This window comes from Pygocentrus nattereri, chromosome 1 (genome assembly GCF_015220715.1).
Source record: "Pygocentrus nattereri isolate fPygNat1 chromosome 1, fPygNat1.pri, whole genome shotgun sequence".
NCBI classification, from domain to species: domain Eukaryota; kingdom Metazoa; phylum Chordata; class Actinopteri; order Characiformes; family Serrasalmidae; genus Pygocentrus; species Pygocentrus nattereri.
In genome coordinates, this window is record NC_051211.1 from 28,410,543 (window position 1) to 28,429,692 (window position 19,150).

Sequence of the window (19,150 nt, forward strand, 5' to 3'; positions counted from 1 at the left end):
AGAGACTAATGAAGTGCATTTTGGTGGGCTCCACTACCTTTATGGTCAGCTGTGTATTAAGTGTATTTAATATATTAAGGTCCTTTTTTCATAACAAGCATAAAAAATCGCTAGTAGTATGCTGATGTCTCAGTAGCTAGCAGTTACATTCTGGCACCTCAGACATCACCATTTAGGGTGGAACAGGAAATTTGCTAGCGAACTGCTGACTTCAGCTTCATATCAGTGGAATATAATAGAAATGTGACAGGATAAATACCCCCAGGCAGGCAGCATTGCATGGCCTCCAATACTTCTGAAAACCACTGTCTGTGAAAACAGTTAGTCTCTGCATCCACAAATGCGGGTTAAAACTCCAAAGTGCAAAGAAGAAACTACATATAAACAGGATCCAGAAACGCAGTTGCCTCCTCTGGGCCCGAGCTCATTTAAAATGAAATGAGGGGAAGTGGAAAAGTGTCCTGTGGTTCAACAAATCAACATTTCAAATTCTTTTTGGAAATCATGGATATTGTGTACTCTGGACTAAAAACCACTCATCTTATTATCAGCACACAGTTCAAAAGCCAGTATTCATGATTGTATAGGGGTGCATTAGTGCCAATAGCATGGGTGATGTGCACATCTGTGAAGGCACCATTAATGCAGAATGATATATACAGGTTTTGGCAACATATGCTGCCATTCAGACAACATCTTTTTTGGGTAAGACCTTACTTATTTCAGCAAGATGATGCCAAAGAGTCGGGGTGCTAAACTGGCCTGCCTGTAGTCCAGACCTGTCACCCTCTTATAACATTTGGCATATTATGAAATGAAAAATACAACAAAGGAGTCCCTGAATGGTTGAGCAGCTGAAATCCTATATCAAACAAGAATGAGAAAACATTTCATTTTCAAAACTACAGCAATTGGTCTTCTCAGTTCCCAAAGGCTTACAGAGTGTTGTTAAAAGAAGAGGTGATGGAACACAGTGGTAAACATGCATCCGTCCCAACTTATTTGGAATGTGTTTTTGGCATCAAATTCAAAAAGTGCATATATATACTTTTTAAAAAACAAAAAAAATTCTCAGTTTTAACATTTGATATGTGGACTTTGCAGTATTTTCCTTTAAAAATATAAAGATTTACATATTGTTGCATTCTGTTTTAATTTATATTCTGCGCAGCATCCCAACTTTTTTGGAAATGGGTTTTTAAATCTTTCACAAGAGTCAGTTTCTTTCATGATGAGATGAAATTTTTCTTTGATATATTTCCAGTACATGATTATCTCCAGTCACGTGTAGCATTTTGGGAAGGTGTATTTGTGTTGTTTGTGTTGTTCAGTGGAGCTTATTGAGGAGTTTTATGTGCCTGCTGTCATGTAGAGGTATGTGATGTTCATGACCTAACCTGCTTCTCAGTTGTTGTGTCAGTGAAGAGCATTTGTTCGAAGCAGCATGTGCTCTGCGTTGACGTCTTCTACACTGATGCCACACTGGTGTCAGAAGTGGGATCCTTCTTTGGAGAGGAGTAGTGTGTCTAGCAGTGAAACGGTGGAGAAGACCAAGCCTGGCCAAGGACAGCGAGAGAGGAACAGTGGTTAAGACAGTGACACGGATCAACATTGGAGACTGGCTGGAGGACCTGTCATCAGCGACAACTAGATGGCAACTGGCAGAAGAAAAGATTGACAACGAGGCCAGCACAGTACAGCTGGAGGCCAGAATCAGCACAGGGAGGCAAAATGTCAACGTGGTGGGTCCAAGTGTCCGAGTTTCAGCATACACAAGCAGCAGCCTCACTGTTGTCTGCACCATGGTGGTGCTGTTGCTGTTGCTGTTGTGGTGGAGGAAGTGGAGAGCTGCTGAGGACGCACCACTGGTGCTGTTGTCACATCCAGTAGTGTGGGGAGTGATTCTGCATGCTATGAAGAGATGCAGCGCTTAGTCTGTCTCTGCTCCAGTGCCCTGGGGAGGACTGGTGACACACAGCCGTGAGCATGTGCACACATTGTGTATCTACTGGGATAGTGGACACTTTGTAACCCCTCCTGCGCAGCCACTGTGAGGGGGTTGGATGCGTGGTGGAACCTTGACTTTTTGTAGGTCGCCAAGATGGCTGACCATTAAACAGGGGGCAGTGCCACGCTACCGGCTTGTTTAGCCATGAACGCATGAAAGGTCATGCGGAGCAGAAAGCGTAGAGCTCCACGAGTACTGTCGTATAGAGGTGTGTGGTGATTGGTAACTTATCCTGCTTCTTAGCCATTTAGCCAACGCTGAGTGGTGGGCCTCCCCTGCTTTTATCTTAATAAAAGAGTATTCGTTTGAAGAGCTATGTTTCCTCCATCTTCTTCTACACAACACCACAATATATATCTATATACACTTCCATTCTATTAAACACACCTGCCTTATTGGAAAGACAAATTTTGTTTTTGTTATTTAATGTGCTTATATACATCCAGTGTACATATCCTCTTTACTTTCAGTCCATCAGTAACATTGAGGTGTTTAAAAACTTCAGAAACACTGTGGAGTCTTTGTTTTTAAATTACATAAAACAGAAAATGTACGTACCATTTTATTTGTAAAATTCCTGGCAGGGTAAGGAAGAAATTTGTTGGAAAAATGCCAAGTCTTTTGTGTGATAAATGCATCACCGAAGCATGTGAAAAGTATACCAGATTAAGGGGACTCAGTAAAGTTATGGTGCTGTTGTATCAAGGACAAGGTTTTTGTTCAAATTATAGGAAGAAACAAACCACAGAAAATTACTGCAAGAGAAACTGTTTAAGTGTGCCAAGAAACTGAAGCTTGGGAGAAAGCTCACTTTCTGCAGAACAGTGATCCCAAGCACTGGACCAAAGCAACAGGAAGTTGGTTAAAAATCTAAAATTTGAATATTAAAGTCACCTAATCAAATCCTGACCTCAATCCCAGTGAGAATCTGAATCTATCACTATTTGCAAACTACAGGTCACAGGCGTCATTCAACCAAGGGTCTTTCTTAAAGAGCTTTCTATTTAAAAAAAAAAAAAAAAGCCTCATTTTTTTTTTTTTGTTTTTGAAGTATTTTCCTTCTAGTTTCCTTATTTTGGACTGCTGTAATTTCCACTCTTTGTCTTTTATTTGGATTTTTCTTGTTTTTCTCATGGTGAAACATATGGTAGAATGATTTTATGATACATTTGGACTTAGTACCAGTCAATCACATCTCCAATGTCTACTTTAAAGTGAAATTGCACTTGAAATTGTGACTCTTCCACTTTAAATAATTCAATGTCTGAGCCTTATTTGACCATTTCACCAATGTGAAATTTCTGTTAATTATCTAAATTATCTTGCTGTATTTCCTATGACCGCTTAACTGAGTTTGTGCCTGTTTGATATTTCTTCTCAGGCTCAGCTCCGAGCTTTCATTCCTGAGATGCTGAAGTACTCTACAGGTCGGGGGAAGCCAGGCTGGGGTAAAGAGAGTTGCAAGCCTGTCTGGTGGCCAGAGGACATTCCCTGGGCCAATGTACGAAGTGATGTTCGCACTGAGGACCAGAAACAGAGGGTATGGCCAGTAAAGTGCTCATTCATAGTGTGATTACGCCAATATTTATGGCTTCTGGAAAACATTTTGGTTTTTATTAGATTGTTTTATTTTTCTGTGCTTCAAGTTTCAAACTTGTGTACAGGTGTCTTACCTTACTCGCTACTCTGGAAAGTAAAAGCATCACACTTTTTTGTCAATTGCTCCTAAAATGTGTGATGTGTAATTTTCTTAATTCAGATTTCTTGCATCAAAACAAACAAACTTGCCATTTGAACCACTTTGCTCCACCCACTTAGATTTTGAGCTGTTCTAACAAAATAATCTTCAAACCTGATATTCATGTGTGATACACACGAGCAACTTTAAACATATAAATTTTTATTTGTTCGTTGCAGATGAATCTTGTGAAATCTAATCTGTTGTTCCACGAACAAGACATATCTCGTGTTATAGTCTGATTTCTGAATATATGCCTTTGGAAACAGGTGTCATGGACACAAGCCCTGAGGACGATTGTTAAAAACTGCTACAAGCAGCACGGAAGAGAAGACCTACTTTATGCCTTTGAAGACCAGCAGGTCACCCCACAACAGGTTGCTGCAGCAGCCACCCATAATATTACACACCTGGTGCCCTCTCAAACTGTGGTGCAGACAATCAGTAATCCTGATGGAACAGTCTCACTTATACAGGTGAGCTCATCTTTAAGTCTAGTAACAGTGGTGTGCTAAATTAAATGATCCCCTTGAAACAACATTTTTGTCATTCTTAAGAAACAGATTCTGCAACCCCAATTCCAATGAAGTTGGGGCATTGTGTAAAACATAAATAAAAACAGAATACGATGATTTGCAAATCCTTTTCAACCTATATTCAATTGAATACACTACAAATAAAAGATATTTAATGTTCAAACGGATAAACTTTATTGTTTTTTGCAAATATTCACTCATTTTGAATTTGATACCTGCAACACGTTCCAAAGAAGTCGGGACAGGGGCAACAAAAGACTGGGAAAGTTGAGGAATGTTCAAAAAACACCTGTTTGGAACGTTCCACAGGTTAACAGGTTAATTGGAAACATTTGAGTGTCATGATTGGGTATAAAGGGAGCATCCCTGAAAGGCTCAGTCGTTCACAAGCAAGGACGGGGCGAGGTTCATCACTTTGTGAACAACATTGTTGAGAACAATGTTTCTCAACATGCAATTGCAAGGAATTTAGGGATTTCATCATCTACAGTCCATAATATCAAAAGATTCAGAGAATCTGGAGAAATCTCTGCAAGTAAGCGGCAAGGCAGAAAACCAACATTGAATGCCTGTGACCTTCGATCCCTCAGGCAGCACTGCGTTAAAAACTGACGTCATTCTGTAACTGATATTAAAACATGGGCTCAGGAACACTTCAGACAACAACACACAGAAACGCCGCCGGCTTCTCTGGCCCGAGCTCATCTGAGATGGACTGACGCAAAGTGGAAAAGTGTCCTGTGGTCTGACGAGTCCACATTTCAAATTGTTTTTGGAAATCGTGGACGTCGTGTCCTCCGGGCCAAAGAGGAAAAGGACTGTCTGGATTGTTATCAGCGCAAAGTTCAAAAGCCAGCATCTCTGATGGTGTGGGGGTGTGTTGGTGCCCATGGCATGGGTAACTTGCACATCTGTGAAGGCACCATTAATGCTGAAAGGTACTTACAGGTTTTGGAGCAACATATGCTGCCATCCAAGCAACGTCTTTTTCAGGGATGTCCTGCTTATTTCAGCAAGACAATGCCAAGCCACATTCTGCATGTGTTACAACAGTGTGGCTTCATAGTAAAAGAGTGTGGGTACTAGACTGGCCTGCCTGCAGTCCAGACCTGTCTCCCATTGAAAATGTGTGGTGCGTTATGAAGCACAAAATACGACAACGGAGCCCCCGGACTGTTGAACAACTGAATTTGTACATCAAGCAAGAATGGGAAAGAATTCCACCTTCAAAGCTTCAACAATTAGTGTCCTCAGTTCCCAAACGCTTATTGAGTGTTGTTAAAAGGAAAGGTGATGTAACACAGTGGTAAACACGCCCCTGTCCCAACTTCTTTGGAACGTGATGCAGGCATCAAATTCATAATGAGTGAATATTTGCAAAAAACAATAAAGTTTATCCGTTAGAGCATTAAATATCTTGTCTTTGTAGTGTATTCAAGTGAATATAGGTTGAAAAGGATTTGCAAATCATCGTATTCTGTTTTTATTTATATTTTACACAACGTCCCAACTTCAGTGGAATTGGGGTTGTAGTTCCTATTAATTAGTATTGGTTTTGGTAGCAGTAATTTAACAAATAATGATGGGAATGATGAGAAATATTAAACTTCAGATTTCTTTTTTCATTAGACACACCTATCTTAATACACTCACTGATCTTGCACAGTATACAAGCAACAGATTATATATGAACAAGCAATAGCATTCTGTATTCAGTAGGATTCAATACTGTTAATAATAATCTGGTTTGAAGTGATATGGTGCAAGGTAGCTGTACGTAATGAAGAGGCAACTCGGGGTGTGTGTGTATGCGTATATATACACACACAGGTAAATAAGTATTTGGGCAGTAACAGAGTGTTGTTCTGCTTCTGTACTCCATCAACAACGCATTTGAAATGAAGTTGTCAGCATATGATTGAAGTGTAGATTTTCAGCTTTAATTTAAACATTTATGAATTACAACCATTTATTACATACCCCCCCCTTTTGACAGGCTCGAAAGTAATTGGACATTTAACAACCACAAATAATTATAAATGCAAGGATCATTTTTAATACTTGGATGCAAACTCTTTACAGTCAGTGACTGCCTGGAGTCAAGTTTCCTCCCATGAGATGCTTTGCCAGGTCATAACTGCAGCCACTTTTAGTGGCTGCTTGTTTGTGTGCCTTGTCTTCAGTAAGTGAAAGCATGCTCAGTTGTGTTGAGCTCAGGTGACCGATTCAACCATTTAAGAACATGTCATTTCTTTGCCTAAAGGAGCTTTCGTGGTATGTTTTGGGTCATTACCCATCTCTACTGTGAAGTGCCATGCTATCAGTTTTGCAGCATATGACTGAATCTGAGCAGATACTACAGCTATATACATTTCAGAAATCATCCTGCTACTTCTGTCAGCAGTAACATCATCAGTAAACACTAGTGACCCATTTCATCGGCAGCCATTACATGCCCATGCCATAACGCTGCTTCCACCATGTTTAGAGATGATGTAGTATGCTTCATATCATGAGCTGTTATTTTCCAACTCCTTACTCTTCATATCATCTGTCCAAAGAATTTTGTTCCAGATCTGGATAGAACTGTTTCAGATGTTGTGTTTTCATACAAAGTCTAATCTGTCCTTTTTGGTCTTGAGTGTAATCAGTGGTTTGCGTCTTGAGGTAAAACCGCTGTATTTACATTCATGGAGACGTCTCTGTAGACTTTGACAAATGATACGCCAGCCTCCTCTAGAATGTCTTTCACTTGACTGATATTGTGGAGGGGTTTTTCTTCCCCACAGAAGGAATTCTGATCATCCATTTCAGTTGTTTTCTGTGGTTTTTCAGGCTTTGTTGTGTTGCTGAGCTTGCCAGTGTGTTCTTTCTTTTTAAAAATGTACCCAATTTTTCGATTTGGCCACTCCTAAAGTTTCTGCTGTGTCTGTAAGTGTGTTTTGTTTTTTCAGTCTAATGATGCCCCCTTCACTTGCATTAACACCTCTTTGGGCCATATTAACAATTTCCATGAACAACTACCAAATTGCATATTCAACTCCAGACCTGTTATGTCCTTAATTTGTCATGAAGTAACAAGGGAACAGGCCACAACTGGCCATTTAACTGCTTATCAGCCAGCTGTCCAATTACCTTTTGAGCCTCTGTATGTAAAAACGGCTGCATTTCTTAAAAGATTAATGCAGTATTTTTGTTAATCACCTTGACTTGAATCACATCTTGACTATATATACATGTACACGTGTACATGTTCTATGGAGATTACACAAACTATATCTACAATTTAACACCTGTGTGAGCAACGGGTGCATCTTTAAGTAGCTGAATGCACTAATTAGAATTAGGTTAGAGGTCTAGATTAGTGTCTTGATACATTTGAACATGTTATGTCTAATACTGTGGTACATTTAAAACAAAGTGCTTATACCCTGTAGGTCTGCACGTCATTGTCTACATGGCATAAATATTTAGTAAATTACTTCTTCCTTTCACATTTTGGTAACAGGTGGGAACTGGAGCAACTGTAGCCACACTTACTGATGCGTCAGAACTACCAGGCACTGTTACAGTTGCTCAGGTCAATTACTCTACAGTGACAGATGGAGAGGTAAGGGGGGACAATAGCAACAAGCACAACAAACACATACAAAATGATATATGCTCTGACTCATAATAAACACAAGAACCTCAATTAATTGTTAAATTATATATATTTATATTATCTCTACATATATTTTTTTTTCATTGCTTTCTTTTAATTTCAGGTTGAGCAGAACTGGGCAGCACTACAGGGAGGTGAGATGACCATCCAAACCACACAGGCATCTGAGGCCACGCAGGCAGTGGCTTCCTTAGCAGAGGCTGCTGTTGCTGCGTCTCAAGAAATGCAGCCAGGGGCAACAGTTACTATGGCACTGAACAGGTACACAGGGGATGGTTTGAAAGAAAGAAGGAAAGAATGAGTAAAGGGGATAAAGGTGGGTGTGGTGTGCTGTGTAGCTCAGTTCTGTTCTCAGGTGTATTTCTTTAGAGACCTGTTACCTAGGCTCACCTGAGCTCATCTGCAGCTTGTTTATCACAGTAAGCAATGATAGGTGCAGCAGACAGCAGCACCACTACTGGAACATTATGTTCCTATTCCCCCACCTCAACCCAATTAGGCTGAGGGTGCATTATCCTCTATCCTCTGGGCAGACAGGTATTGTAAAGACAATATCAGTCAGTGGGGATGATTAAAGCCTCTGAGTGTAAATGTTCTTACACCAGGGGGCAGTATGCACTGGTTTGTATCTGTTGATTGCTGTTTCATCCTGCTGTTCAGAAAGAGCCATGAGCAAAACCATCTTTATGCTTCATAATTTATGAAGCTTGAAGATAACAGAAATATATATGAGCAAAAAAGAATGAATGTTTATATCAACGTACCATGTGTGTCTATGTTATAGTGAAGCAGCCGCCCATGCAGTGGCAACGTTGGCAGAGGCTACTCTTCAAGGAGGTGGGCAAATTGTGTTGGCGGGAGAGACAGCAGCTGCAGTAGGAGCTCTTACTGGAGTGCAAGATGCCAATGGTATATCTGTCAAAACCACTCATCTTGTTATGCATTGCCAGCCACATTTCTGGGGGAGGTGGGACAATCCAATTAATATTGGTTTTTAGGCATACATTTGTTATTGTTTTGAAAATATAAAGCTTTGTATGCAGGACCGGCATTTGATATTTGAAAGTAACTAAATGCTAAGCGGCTTCAGTCTAGAAAATATCAATTTCGGTCACAGAATGATTAAAAAGACATTACAAATGCCAAGTTTAGGATAGGATATAAATGTTATTGTAGCATCGATTAAGCGTCTTTGTGTACTTCTTAGTGAATGGATATAAGTGGAGAAGAGAATAAATGTTGTAATACACAGTGCATAATAATGATAATCATATACCATACTATGTCATATACCACAGTACTCAGTGGTCAAGAGTTGCAACACGAGAAACGAGCATTGGTTTTGCACCAGGCTAGTCACCTTGGTACCATGTTTATTCAGAAGCGTTTTAGAAGAATATTGATATCATAGGGAATTTATACAGATACTGTACTATAGTAAGCTATGTAGTCGATTACCAGTGGACTTCATCCAGTGCGCCCTGCCTTTTTATCTTTTCGGTACTAAGTGTAGTGGTTATATGTGCAGTACGGTGACACAGGAGTAGGGGGGAAGAGATCTGCAGACCGGACCAGGCAAGCTGGTTTGTAATAATCCTTTGGGTGTTCTTAGGACAGATGGTGTGCGTGTGTGACCTGTGTTACCCGCTCCAGCCTCCACACTTCTCACTAATCCATGCTTTGCCTAAGTACTCTATATATGTGCTGCTGCACCCTTTTTCAATAAATGTAGCTTGTACATGTATGGGAGAAGGCCTATACATATTACAGTGTATCCAGGTTTTAAAAAAATAATGTCAGTAATGGCAACTTTCCTCTGGCAGTACTGCCCACCCATCAACTTCTGTACCTTCAGGCCCTACCATGCCTGGTCACCATTACCTAGTCTACTAATAATAAATGTCCTAACGGGCAGCCTGGTGTTCCCTCCACTCCATTGTGGCCACTGGAGGCTGGCAGGTCCCTGTGGGGGCCTCTTAGAGGGCTTTGATCCTTTCCATTATCAGTGCGTAATCACAAGGCCAGCTGTCAGCTAGCTTGAAAAAGGCAGCAACCAGAGAGGCAAGACTCGTATACAAAACTTTAGAAGAGCGACAACCTTTTTTAAAATATACAATTTCTCAGTTTCTAAAAATGGCACGATATTTTGGCAATGTTTTCATATGCAGTGTATTTCTAAGTGGTATAGACTCCTAATAAGCCACAATGGCAAAAGAGAAACACGCTAAAGTGATATGAGGAAGCCTTAAGAAGGCAATATAAACAGGAACCCAATGCCCTCTGGGTGGTCATAAATGAAATTTACAAGAGCAGGATTACAACAGAGGCACTCAGTTCATACAAAGAAGAGATTTGTGAAATAAGGCAGTAAGATAAGTCAAAGATCTGCAGGGACTGCTGATTGATTTGGACATCTACAGGATTTTAGAGGTAAGAGAACATGGCAGGTAGAATATTCAATATGAATACATGGTAGGAAAAAAAACAATAAGAAACAGGTTGGTAGTTCTTGTAGGGGTTAGTAATCAATGAATCCAGACATCAGTATTAGAGGATTGTAGTAGAGGATTGTGTATGCCTTTTTATAAGGTGATTATTTTTGTAACTGCTGGTCTTCCTCACTGTAAATAAAGCCATCTCAGCTGAGCCTTCATGCTAAAATAATAAGCCAAGAGGCTTTTATTGCCATTCCATCTATTTGCAAGTACACAGTGGAGTGAAATTACGTTCCTCAAGGAACAACAAAGTGCGAACTTGCAGACATTGTGTGCCAACAAAAAATTAAGATAGAAACAATAAATATGATAAATTAAACAGACATTAGACACAGTAAACTGACACGACAGTGCAGCACTGACACAGCACACAGTAACTAGTTCTGTTTCAATATATCACAATGCATGTGGTATTTAAATTAGGTCTTCACATTTCCTAAGCATATAGGACCTAATCCTAATCTGGGTTGACACACACACACACACACACACACACACACACACACACAGGGCTCATAGCTTTAAAGCAATGGTTCGACCAAACATTGTAAATTGGCTAAATCTGGAAACTAGTAAGTTGTACCCAACTTGAGTACCTTAGTTGAAATCAGAATTTCAGCAATAAAGCTGTTCCAAGATGGAGTGCAAGAACCTCTGAACTATTCATCTAATCATGAATAGACCATTTCACTTACAGCTGCCCAAGGCAGAATGTAAATTGTCTCTGTCTCTTGTCTCTCATTGTTTTTGTAGAAAAATGAAAAGATGTTGATTTTGTGATTTCATGTAACACTAATTTCTACAAAGGCAGTGAGTAGATATTTGACTAAGCAAACAGTAATGACTCAGGAGTTGCTCCAGGGTTGCGCTGTCAATTTCTCTGTGTAATTTTTGATGCAGTTGCACTGGAAGAGTGAGAGTGCAGTCAACAGCAGACACTTCACAGACAGTCCCAATTTATTGACCTCGTGCACCCAATCAGTAAAATGGACATGGAGGATAGGCTTTGAAGTGGGCTGTCTGAGGTGGCTGGGACTGATTTGCTTCACTTAGTGCCTCTCTGTCTGCCTCTCAGCAGCCCTCAATGTCCTGGTGATTAAAGGAAAAACTAGAGGTACTTCACCCCATAACAGTGCTTCACATAAGCTGCTGCAATCATACAGACACACTGTAATTAAAGAATCAGAATCAGCCCAGCTAACAAGACACACTCTGATTGGTGCATTATTTTTGATGTAAGATGTAATGTAAGATCAGGTTCCCTCTTACTTGCTGATCTTTCTCCAATGAAAAACACCAATGCACTTGTTAGTACTGTTTTAAGGTAATGACAAAGTAAAACTGGTTAGACCAAATTATGAATTTTGATGAGCAGAGTTTAAACAACACTAACTGAAACAGGACATTGAATATCAGTCAGGACATGTAAAGACGGAGGGGAGTTTAAAGGTTTTTTTTAATCATCGTAACATCCTACAGAGATACGAAGAGAAAGAAAAAGTTAGGGGAGCAGAGGAAAGAAGAATCACGCTTGCAGGGCGTGGATGGCTCAATTGCTCCATTGTTTGGGACTGCACTGCAGCACAGTAGCCCTGCCCACTGCCTGCAATTGCATCATCCTGCTCCTCTCACAGTGCAGGCTCACAGCACGAAGTGCAACATGACTACTCGCTTATTCTCCCTTTCCTCTAAGGGTCTCAGATGACTGGCTTACTGAATGCCATTTGTGTGATTACTGAACCTGCTGTTCAGTAATCAGTAATTGAAGTTACTGCTACTGTTCAAGATATCACTAACAAAGTTAGTACTTTGAGGTTGAAAGAAATAAAAAAGTGAAATACAAAAAAAGGTAAAAACAAACTTTTAAGAGTTTCTGAAGATTTTTTATCTGATGTACTGAGATGTTTATTTTCCAGTCAAAATGACAATTAAGAATAAAGTACTCTTTTTTCAGTATCAACAAGAAGCAGAAAACATTTAACTTAGAATTAAACAGAAGCCTCAACAACTAAATTTTACTTTTTAGTATTTAGTGTCCACCCTTTGTCTTTATTACAACTTCCACTCTTTTCAGATGATCTGCAGAGACATTTTTCCACATCCCAAAAGTTTAGTTTCAGAAGTTGGTTGTATTTTCAGCTTCTCACAATCCAAGTAATCCCATTCTGTGATGTTGAGGTCTGGGAACAGGAACATATTTTAATTTGTAAACTTGAAAACTTCATATGAATTCAGTATTCATAATGCACTGAATGCATTTATAAGGTGTTATATAGTATCCACAACACCTTATAGTTTCACCTTACATGCGCAACACTTTAAAAAGCAAGAGTGACTTCATAAAGTCAGGTTTTGTAACATATAATAATATCTATTCATAAGAAGATTGTACACACAAGTAACAATTTATGTGTAACACTTCCTATGAATGTCTATAGGAACCTATGGACACATTCATAACACATTGTAATGCATTCATAAGGCATTACATGGTTATTATGCATTGTTAACAATGCATTATAAGTAGTGTTCATAACATGTTATACATGCTTATAAGTTGTATTTGTCAGCTGTAGGGAAGTGAGGCATACTGTACTAAAGTCTCCAATATTCTGTGTGAGGCTTCAGGATGAAGTATTTACTGAAGAATGTGCTGAAACACTACAACATACAAAGCAAAGCACATTGCAAGCTTCAAATGTCAGAGTTTCACTTAGTGGTGCCATGAATGACATGGGAAAGTCAGTGTACACCACTATTATCTTGATGCTAACTTAACACTGCATATCCGATAAAATGCTAGCAGAAATTGCAGCAGTAAGGGAACAAATTACAGTGTTAGCTCTGTACTTGCCTCCCACTCTCCATACCTTTGTTCCATAGTAACTTCAAGTTCAGTGTGATGTCAGAGGGGGTTTCAGGGGAGGGCCTGATGGGTACTTGGTTTGCACACTTATGTAATGTAATTTTTTAAAGTGAGGGTGGTGGTTAAGGAAAGCTCAATGTAGTAATAACTGTGGGCTGAACAACTTGTTTGGGGTTGGCATCTGAATATGCAGGACTTAAGCTGCAAAGGTACCGCCTTAACAAAACCTGTGGTGAGAAATAATATATTGAAAATGCCTCCACAAGCTGAGACTGACTTCTTTGATACTGACATTATAACATCATTAACACAATTTATTATGCGTGATGTTAACAGTTCATAATGCATAGTGAACATGGCTATAAAGTAAGTTATTTTATAAACATTTATAACCATGTTTATAATGCCTTATAAATACATTATAACATGTTATGAATTTGATTATAGATGCTTATACAGAGAGTAAAAATTCATCGAAAGTCTTACCGAAATTTAATTTCAGTACAGTACTTTATAAGGCTTTGTAGGTGCTCATTACTGGCTTTAAGTGAAGTGACATTATCATGTCTAACTGGTTATAGAGGACATTCAAGGAATTGTTTAAGGCTTGAATTAGCAAAGCTAGTTTAGGGCCATAGTTAAAAATAGCTATTTTCTTAAACAAGTCATTTACTTGTACATATATACTGACTAACAAAGTTACCTCCTACATATGTACTAACTAACATACATACATAAAGTATTAAATTGACACTACATATAAAAACATGTTTGAATCAGTACCAGATTCACAAAAAAACCTGCCCTCATTGTGTCATTTCATACATTATTTTCACCTTATGTATCCCATAGATGTTGGGGTGGAGGTGATTGCACCCAACAAACGTTTACCTGGACGTATTCCTGGTAACATACCAGAACCTTGTTATAGTGCATTACAACATTCAAACTTAAAGTATTCTTATGAACAGATATTATAAATGTTATGAAACCTGACATTATGAAGTTATAAACTTTTGTTTTCATAATGTTTTATGCATGTAACTATAAATACTCATAAGCAGTTATACAAGCTTACACGTGGCATTTTTTGGAGTTATGTATGTCATATAATGCCTTATAAATCATTAATTTATAAATCAGGATTTATAGAAAGTTTTTACAGCAATTTTTTTCTTTCAGTTTGATTAGCAGATTTCCTTTTAGTGGTAACAGCTTCTTGACCGGTACAGATACTTTCAGATTAATGGAGTGGAAGAATGGATAGAAACACCTGTGATTTTTTTTTTCTTTTTTTTTCTGATCTTCAACAAGAGTGGAGCTTGATTTTTCTTCATGACACACGCAAGGTCTGCATAACGTGTAACAAGCTGATCTAAAGTATGACCATTTATTGCAAAGGAAAAAGCTAATATATTGTATTACTAACAATATAATATAGTTTATCCTCAGATAAACAAAAGCCCTCGGACTAGGACCTTTTCAATGCCTACTGCACTAGCCCCGTAACAAAATAATCTTAAAATCACAAGCTGGAAAATATTTCAGCGACTTCAGAAAAAAGCGTATTTTTTTGAGTATGTGTGTGTAGCCCTGCCCCCTCCCTGCTCATCTTTCCACAAAAGATTGCAAATGAAAGATTAGTGGTACAGTGTTAGATTCTGAACACTGTTTCAATTTGTGTTAATTTTTCCCAGCTTTTTCAATACTGCATTGAAATCGTTTCACTCTTAGTATCAAAGTATAAGTTTAGTTTTAAGCAGAAAACAATTCCATAATGCAACACAGCTCTGCTTTTGATATAAAACTTTCAACATTTAATTTGGATTCCTAGAAAGTATTATTTAAGTAGTATTTAGTACCATTCAAAGTGACTTGCCAAATGAACTGTGTGGTGTCTGATGAATGCACACTTATTTTCAATTCATTCTTTTCCTTTTTTTGTCCCTTTTTTTTAGGTTTAGTCCAGATTCCAGTGAGTATGTATCAAACTGTAGTTACTAGTTTGGCACAAGGAAGTCGACCTGTTCAAGTTGCTATGGCCCCTGTTGCGACGCGCATTGACAACACTGTAACACTGGATGGACAAGCTGTGGAAGTCGTGACCTTAGAGCAGTGATACATCAGCAAATACATGGAATAGGAAGTTCTGCCTTTCCATAAAAGAAAGTACCACTAAAACTGAACAATATTCACATTAAATAGTATGTATAGTGCAAAAATTATATTTTTAACACCTGCAGGGGATTAAAACATATAACATTATCAAATTGTTGTTAACTTTGGAAAGATGTTTTTTGTTTTGTTTTTATTATGTTGATGAATGTGTTGCAAATTATGCCTTTTTTTGTCTGCATTTCTTGAAATAGGAAATAAATGGACCAAATTCAGTGTGACAGCAGCAGTAACTGAATAATGGCATGTTTTTATTCTTCATTAGCCCCAAGTAGAGCTTTAAGGGGTTTTGTTGTTTGTTGTGTTTGTCATTAGCTGTTTGAATTTCTTTCATGTACATATTCTTATTTCTGAACATTTTTTTTCTCCTGGTTCTACTTTTTTACGTCATGAAGTTTGTGTGTAGTCAGTTTTCTACCAATGAAAGCTCGTGAACTTGAGCTACCAGTTGGTGTATTACAAACTAAAATATGGTATGTCTCTGAATTTGCCAACTCAGTAGGCAATTGAGTGTATAACAGTAACTTTCAGTTGTAAGTTATTTAAAAACATAAGTGAACCAATATTAATTTTTCAGTTTGGTATTAAATCATATTCACAGTGTACTGTGAAAATTTTAATTAGGTAAAATCTGACATTGTGGGTGTTTTCATTTCATATTTATGTCTTGTTCATTGTGGCAGCAGTTGTTATGGTTTAAAGTGATTGAAAGTTTTATGTTGGCCCTGTTTGGAGTACACTCTGTCATACAGTCCTTAACTCATGCATTTTAATGAACTCAGAACTCAGAAATGCTCATTGTAGTTCAAGTAAATAAAATTTTGCACTACATTTCCATTTTAAAATATGCTTTTCAAATTTTGGGGGTGGGAGTGATCCCATATGTATTTGTATTCAGTCAAATCCATATTTGCAGAAAGAAATACCCCGTTTTAAAAAATTTGAGTGTGAAGTTCTTGGTATTCTTGGTATAATCTGAGGGACTGGCATGTAGTCCACATTATTCGGTGGTCTATGTTTACTTGGAATTAAAACATCTGTCCACAAAATGTAATGTAGTAAAAATTATTTTTGTTCTTTCCTCTTTAAGACACTTGATGTTGTTTATTTCTGACTGTTAACTAAATCTAAAAATGTAACAAGTCTATCCCACTACCATTACAGAAATATTTTGTATATTCCTCTACCCTCAATCCAGAATTCAGTTTGACCTGTATTCAGTTTGGACAGGAATCTATCAAATGATGACAGCCTCTGTTGCATCATAAGCTGAGAGCTTCTGTTACATCCCCCTTTGTGAAAGCCTGGATTTAAGGTTCTTGCCCTTCTGTAACACATGCATACAGTCCTAATCCATAAGGCGTCACAGCACATCCAAACATTGCAGGTAGATTATAGAGGAGAGGAGGGGAGACGCACAGCCAAAAAAATATTTATCATACCTCTGCCACATATACAGGCATATGCTGAGATCAGAGTAATAGAGGTGGAAAGGATGTGGTCACATAGGTGGATTTATGTGCATGTGGTTTCTGGATGGCAGCTGGCAGGGGATACTCAGTGCACGCATGCGTCACTCTAGCTCCAGATTAGTGGGCACGCTTTCTGAGGATCTGTCTGAGCTTTTGGCTGTGTTGGGTTAGATTCAGAGAACTCCAGTATTACATAAATTAGGCTAGAACTGTAATATATAAGTGAGTCTCAAATCACTGTTACTGGCTGATGTTTTTTCTCTCAATCCTCCATTAACACATGATAACAGGACCTAATAAACAGCAACTGAATGATTGCCCAATGTTTTTATAAATAAAATGGCAACAACTGTTAACAAATATGTAAACAATACATAATTTCTAACAATCACTAACAAACTAGTGATCTTTAAAAATGATGTATAGGTTACATATTTATTAACAATTGTTGCCATTTTATTTATAAAAACAAGGAATAATATTTTAAATACAGAAAACGTTTGTATAGATTCATTAGTAATAGTTAATTATTTAGTTATACACTGCTCAAAAAAATAAAGGGAACACTCAAATAACACATCCTAGATCTGAATGAATGAAATATTCTCATTGAATACTTTGTTCTGTACAAAGTTGAATGTGCTGACAACAAAATCACACAATCATCAATGGAAATCAAATTTATTAACCAATGGAGGCCTGGATTATGGAGTCACACACAAAATTAAAGTGGAAAAACACACTACAGGCTGATCCAACTTTGATGTAATGTCCTTAAAACAAGTCAAAATGAGGCTCAGTATTGTGTGTGGCCTCCATGTGCCTGTATGACCTCCCTACAACGCCTGGGCATGCTCCTGATGAGGTGGCAGATGGTCTCCTGAGGGATCTCCTCCCAGACCTGGACTAAAGCATCCTGTGGTGCAACGTGGCGTTGAGATGTGCTCAATCGGATTCAGGTCTGGGGAACGGGCGGGCCAGTCCATAGCTTCAGTGCCTTCATCTTGCAGGAACTGCTGACACACTCCAGCCACATGAGGTCTAGCATTGTCCTGCATTAGGAGGAACCCAGGGCCAACCGCACCAGCATATGGTCTCACAAGGGGTCTGAGGATCTCATCTCGGTACCTAATGGCAGTCAGGCTACCTCTGGCAAGCACATGGAGGGCTGTGCGGCCATCCAAAGAAATGCCACCCCACACCATTACTGACCCACTGCCAAACCAGTCATGCTGAAGGACGTTGCAGGCAGCAGATCGCTCTCCACGGCGTCTCCAGACTCTGTCACGTCTGTCACATGTGCTCAGTGTGAACCTGCTTTCATCTGTGAAGAGCACAGGGCGCCAGTGGCGAATTTGCCAATCCTGGTGTTCTCTGGCAAATGCCAAGCGTCCTGCACGGTGTTGGGCTGTGAGCACAACCCCCATCTGTGGACGTCGGGCCCTCATACCATCCTCATAGAGTCGGTTTCTAACCGTTTGTGCAGACACATGCACATTTGTGGCCTGCTGGAGGTCATTTTGCAGGGCTCTGGCAGTGCTCCTCCTGTTCCTCTTTGCACAAAGGCGGAGGTAGCGGTCCTGCTGCTGGGTTGTTGCCCTCCTACGGCCTCCTCCACGTCTCCTGGTATACTGGCCTGTCTCCTGGTAGCGCCTCCAGCCTCTGGACACTACGCTGACAGACACAGCAAACCTTCTTGCCACAGCTCACATTGATGTGCCATCCTGGATGAGCTGCACTACCTGAGCCACTTGTGTGGGTTGTAGAGTCCGTCTCCTGCTACCACGAGTGTGAAAGCACCACCAACATTCAAAAGTGACCAAAACATCAGCCAGAAAGCATCGGTACTGAGAAGTGGTCTGTGGTCCCACCTGCAGAACCACTCCTTTATTGTGTCTTGCTAATTGCCAATAATTTCCACCTGTTGTCTGTTCCATTTGCACAACAGCTGTGAAATTGATTGTCAATCAGTGTTGCTTCCTAAGTGGACAGTTTGATTTCACAGAAGTTTGATTTACTTGGAGTTATATTGTGTTATTTAAGTGTTCCCATTATTTTTTTGAGCAGTGTATAATAACTCATAGAAAAGAAAAATACAATTTGAAATATTAAGCATTAAGTTGCCTAAAATATCTTGCTTTTGTTGCTTTTTGCTGCTGTGTGATGCGTAAACTTCTATAAACCTTAATAGTTTGT

At 39.1% G+C, this 19,150-nt stretch overlaps 1 protein-coding gene across 1 annotated transcript in view; it reads left to right on the forward strand.

Moving 5' to 3' along the window:
• nrf1 (nuclear respiratory factor 1) overlaps nt 1-16,531 on the forward strand; it is a 41,492-nt gene extending 24,961 nt beyond the window's left edge. The window contains exons 6-11 of the mRNA XM_017710690.2: nt 3,390-3,548; nt 4,016-4,222; nt 7,791-7,892; nt 8,050-8,207; nt 8,731-8,855; nt 15,266-16,531. Of these exons, the coding sequence (XP_017566179.1) occupies nt 3,390-3,548; nt 4,016-4,222; nt 7,791-7,892; nt 8,050-8,207; nt 8,731-8,855; nt 15,266-15,426 (912 nt within the window). The 3' untranslated portion in view covers nt 15,427-16,531. The remainder of the gene's footprint in view (nt 1-3,389; nt 3,549-4,015; nt 4,223-7,790; nt 7,893-8,049; nt 8,208-8,730; nt 8,856-15,265) is intronic.
• Nucleotides 16,532-19,150: the final 2,619 nt, after the last annotated feature.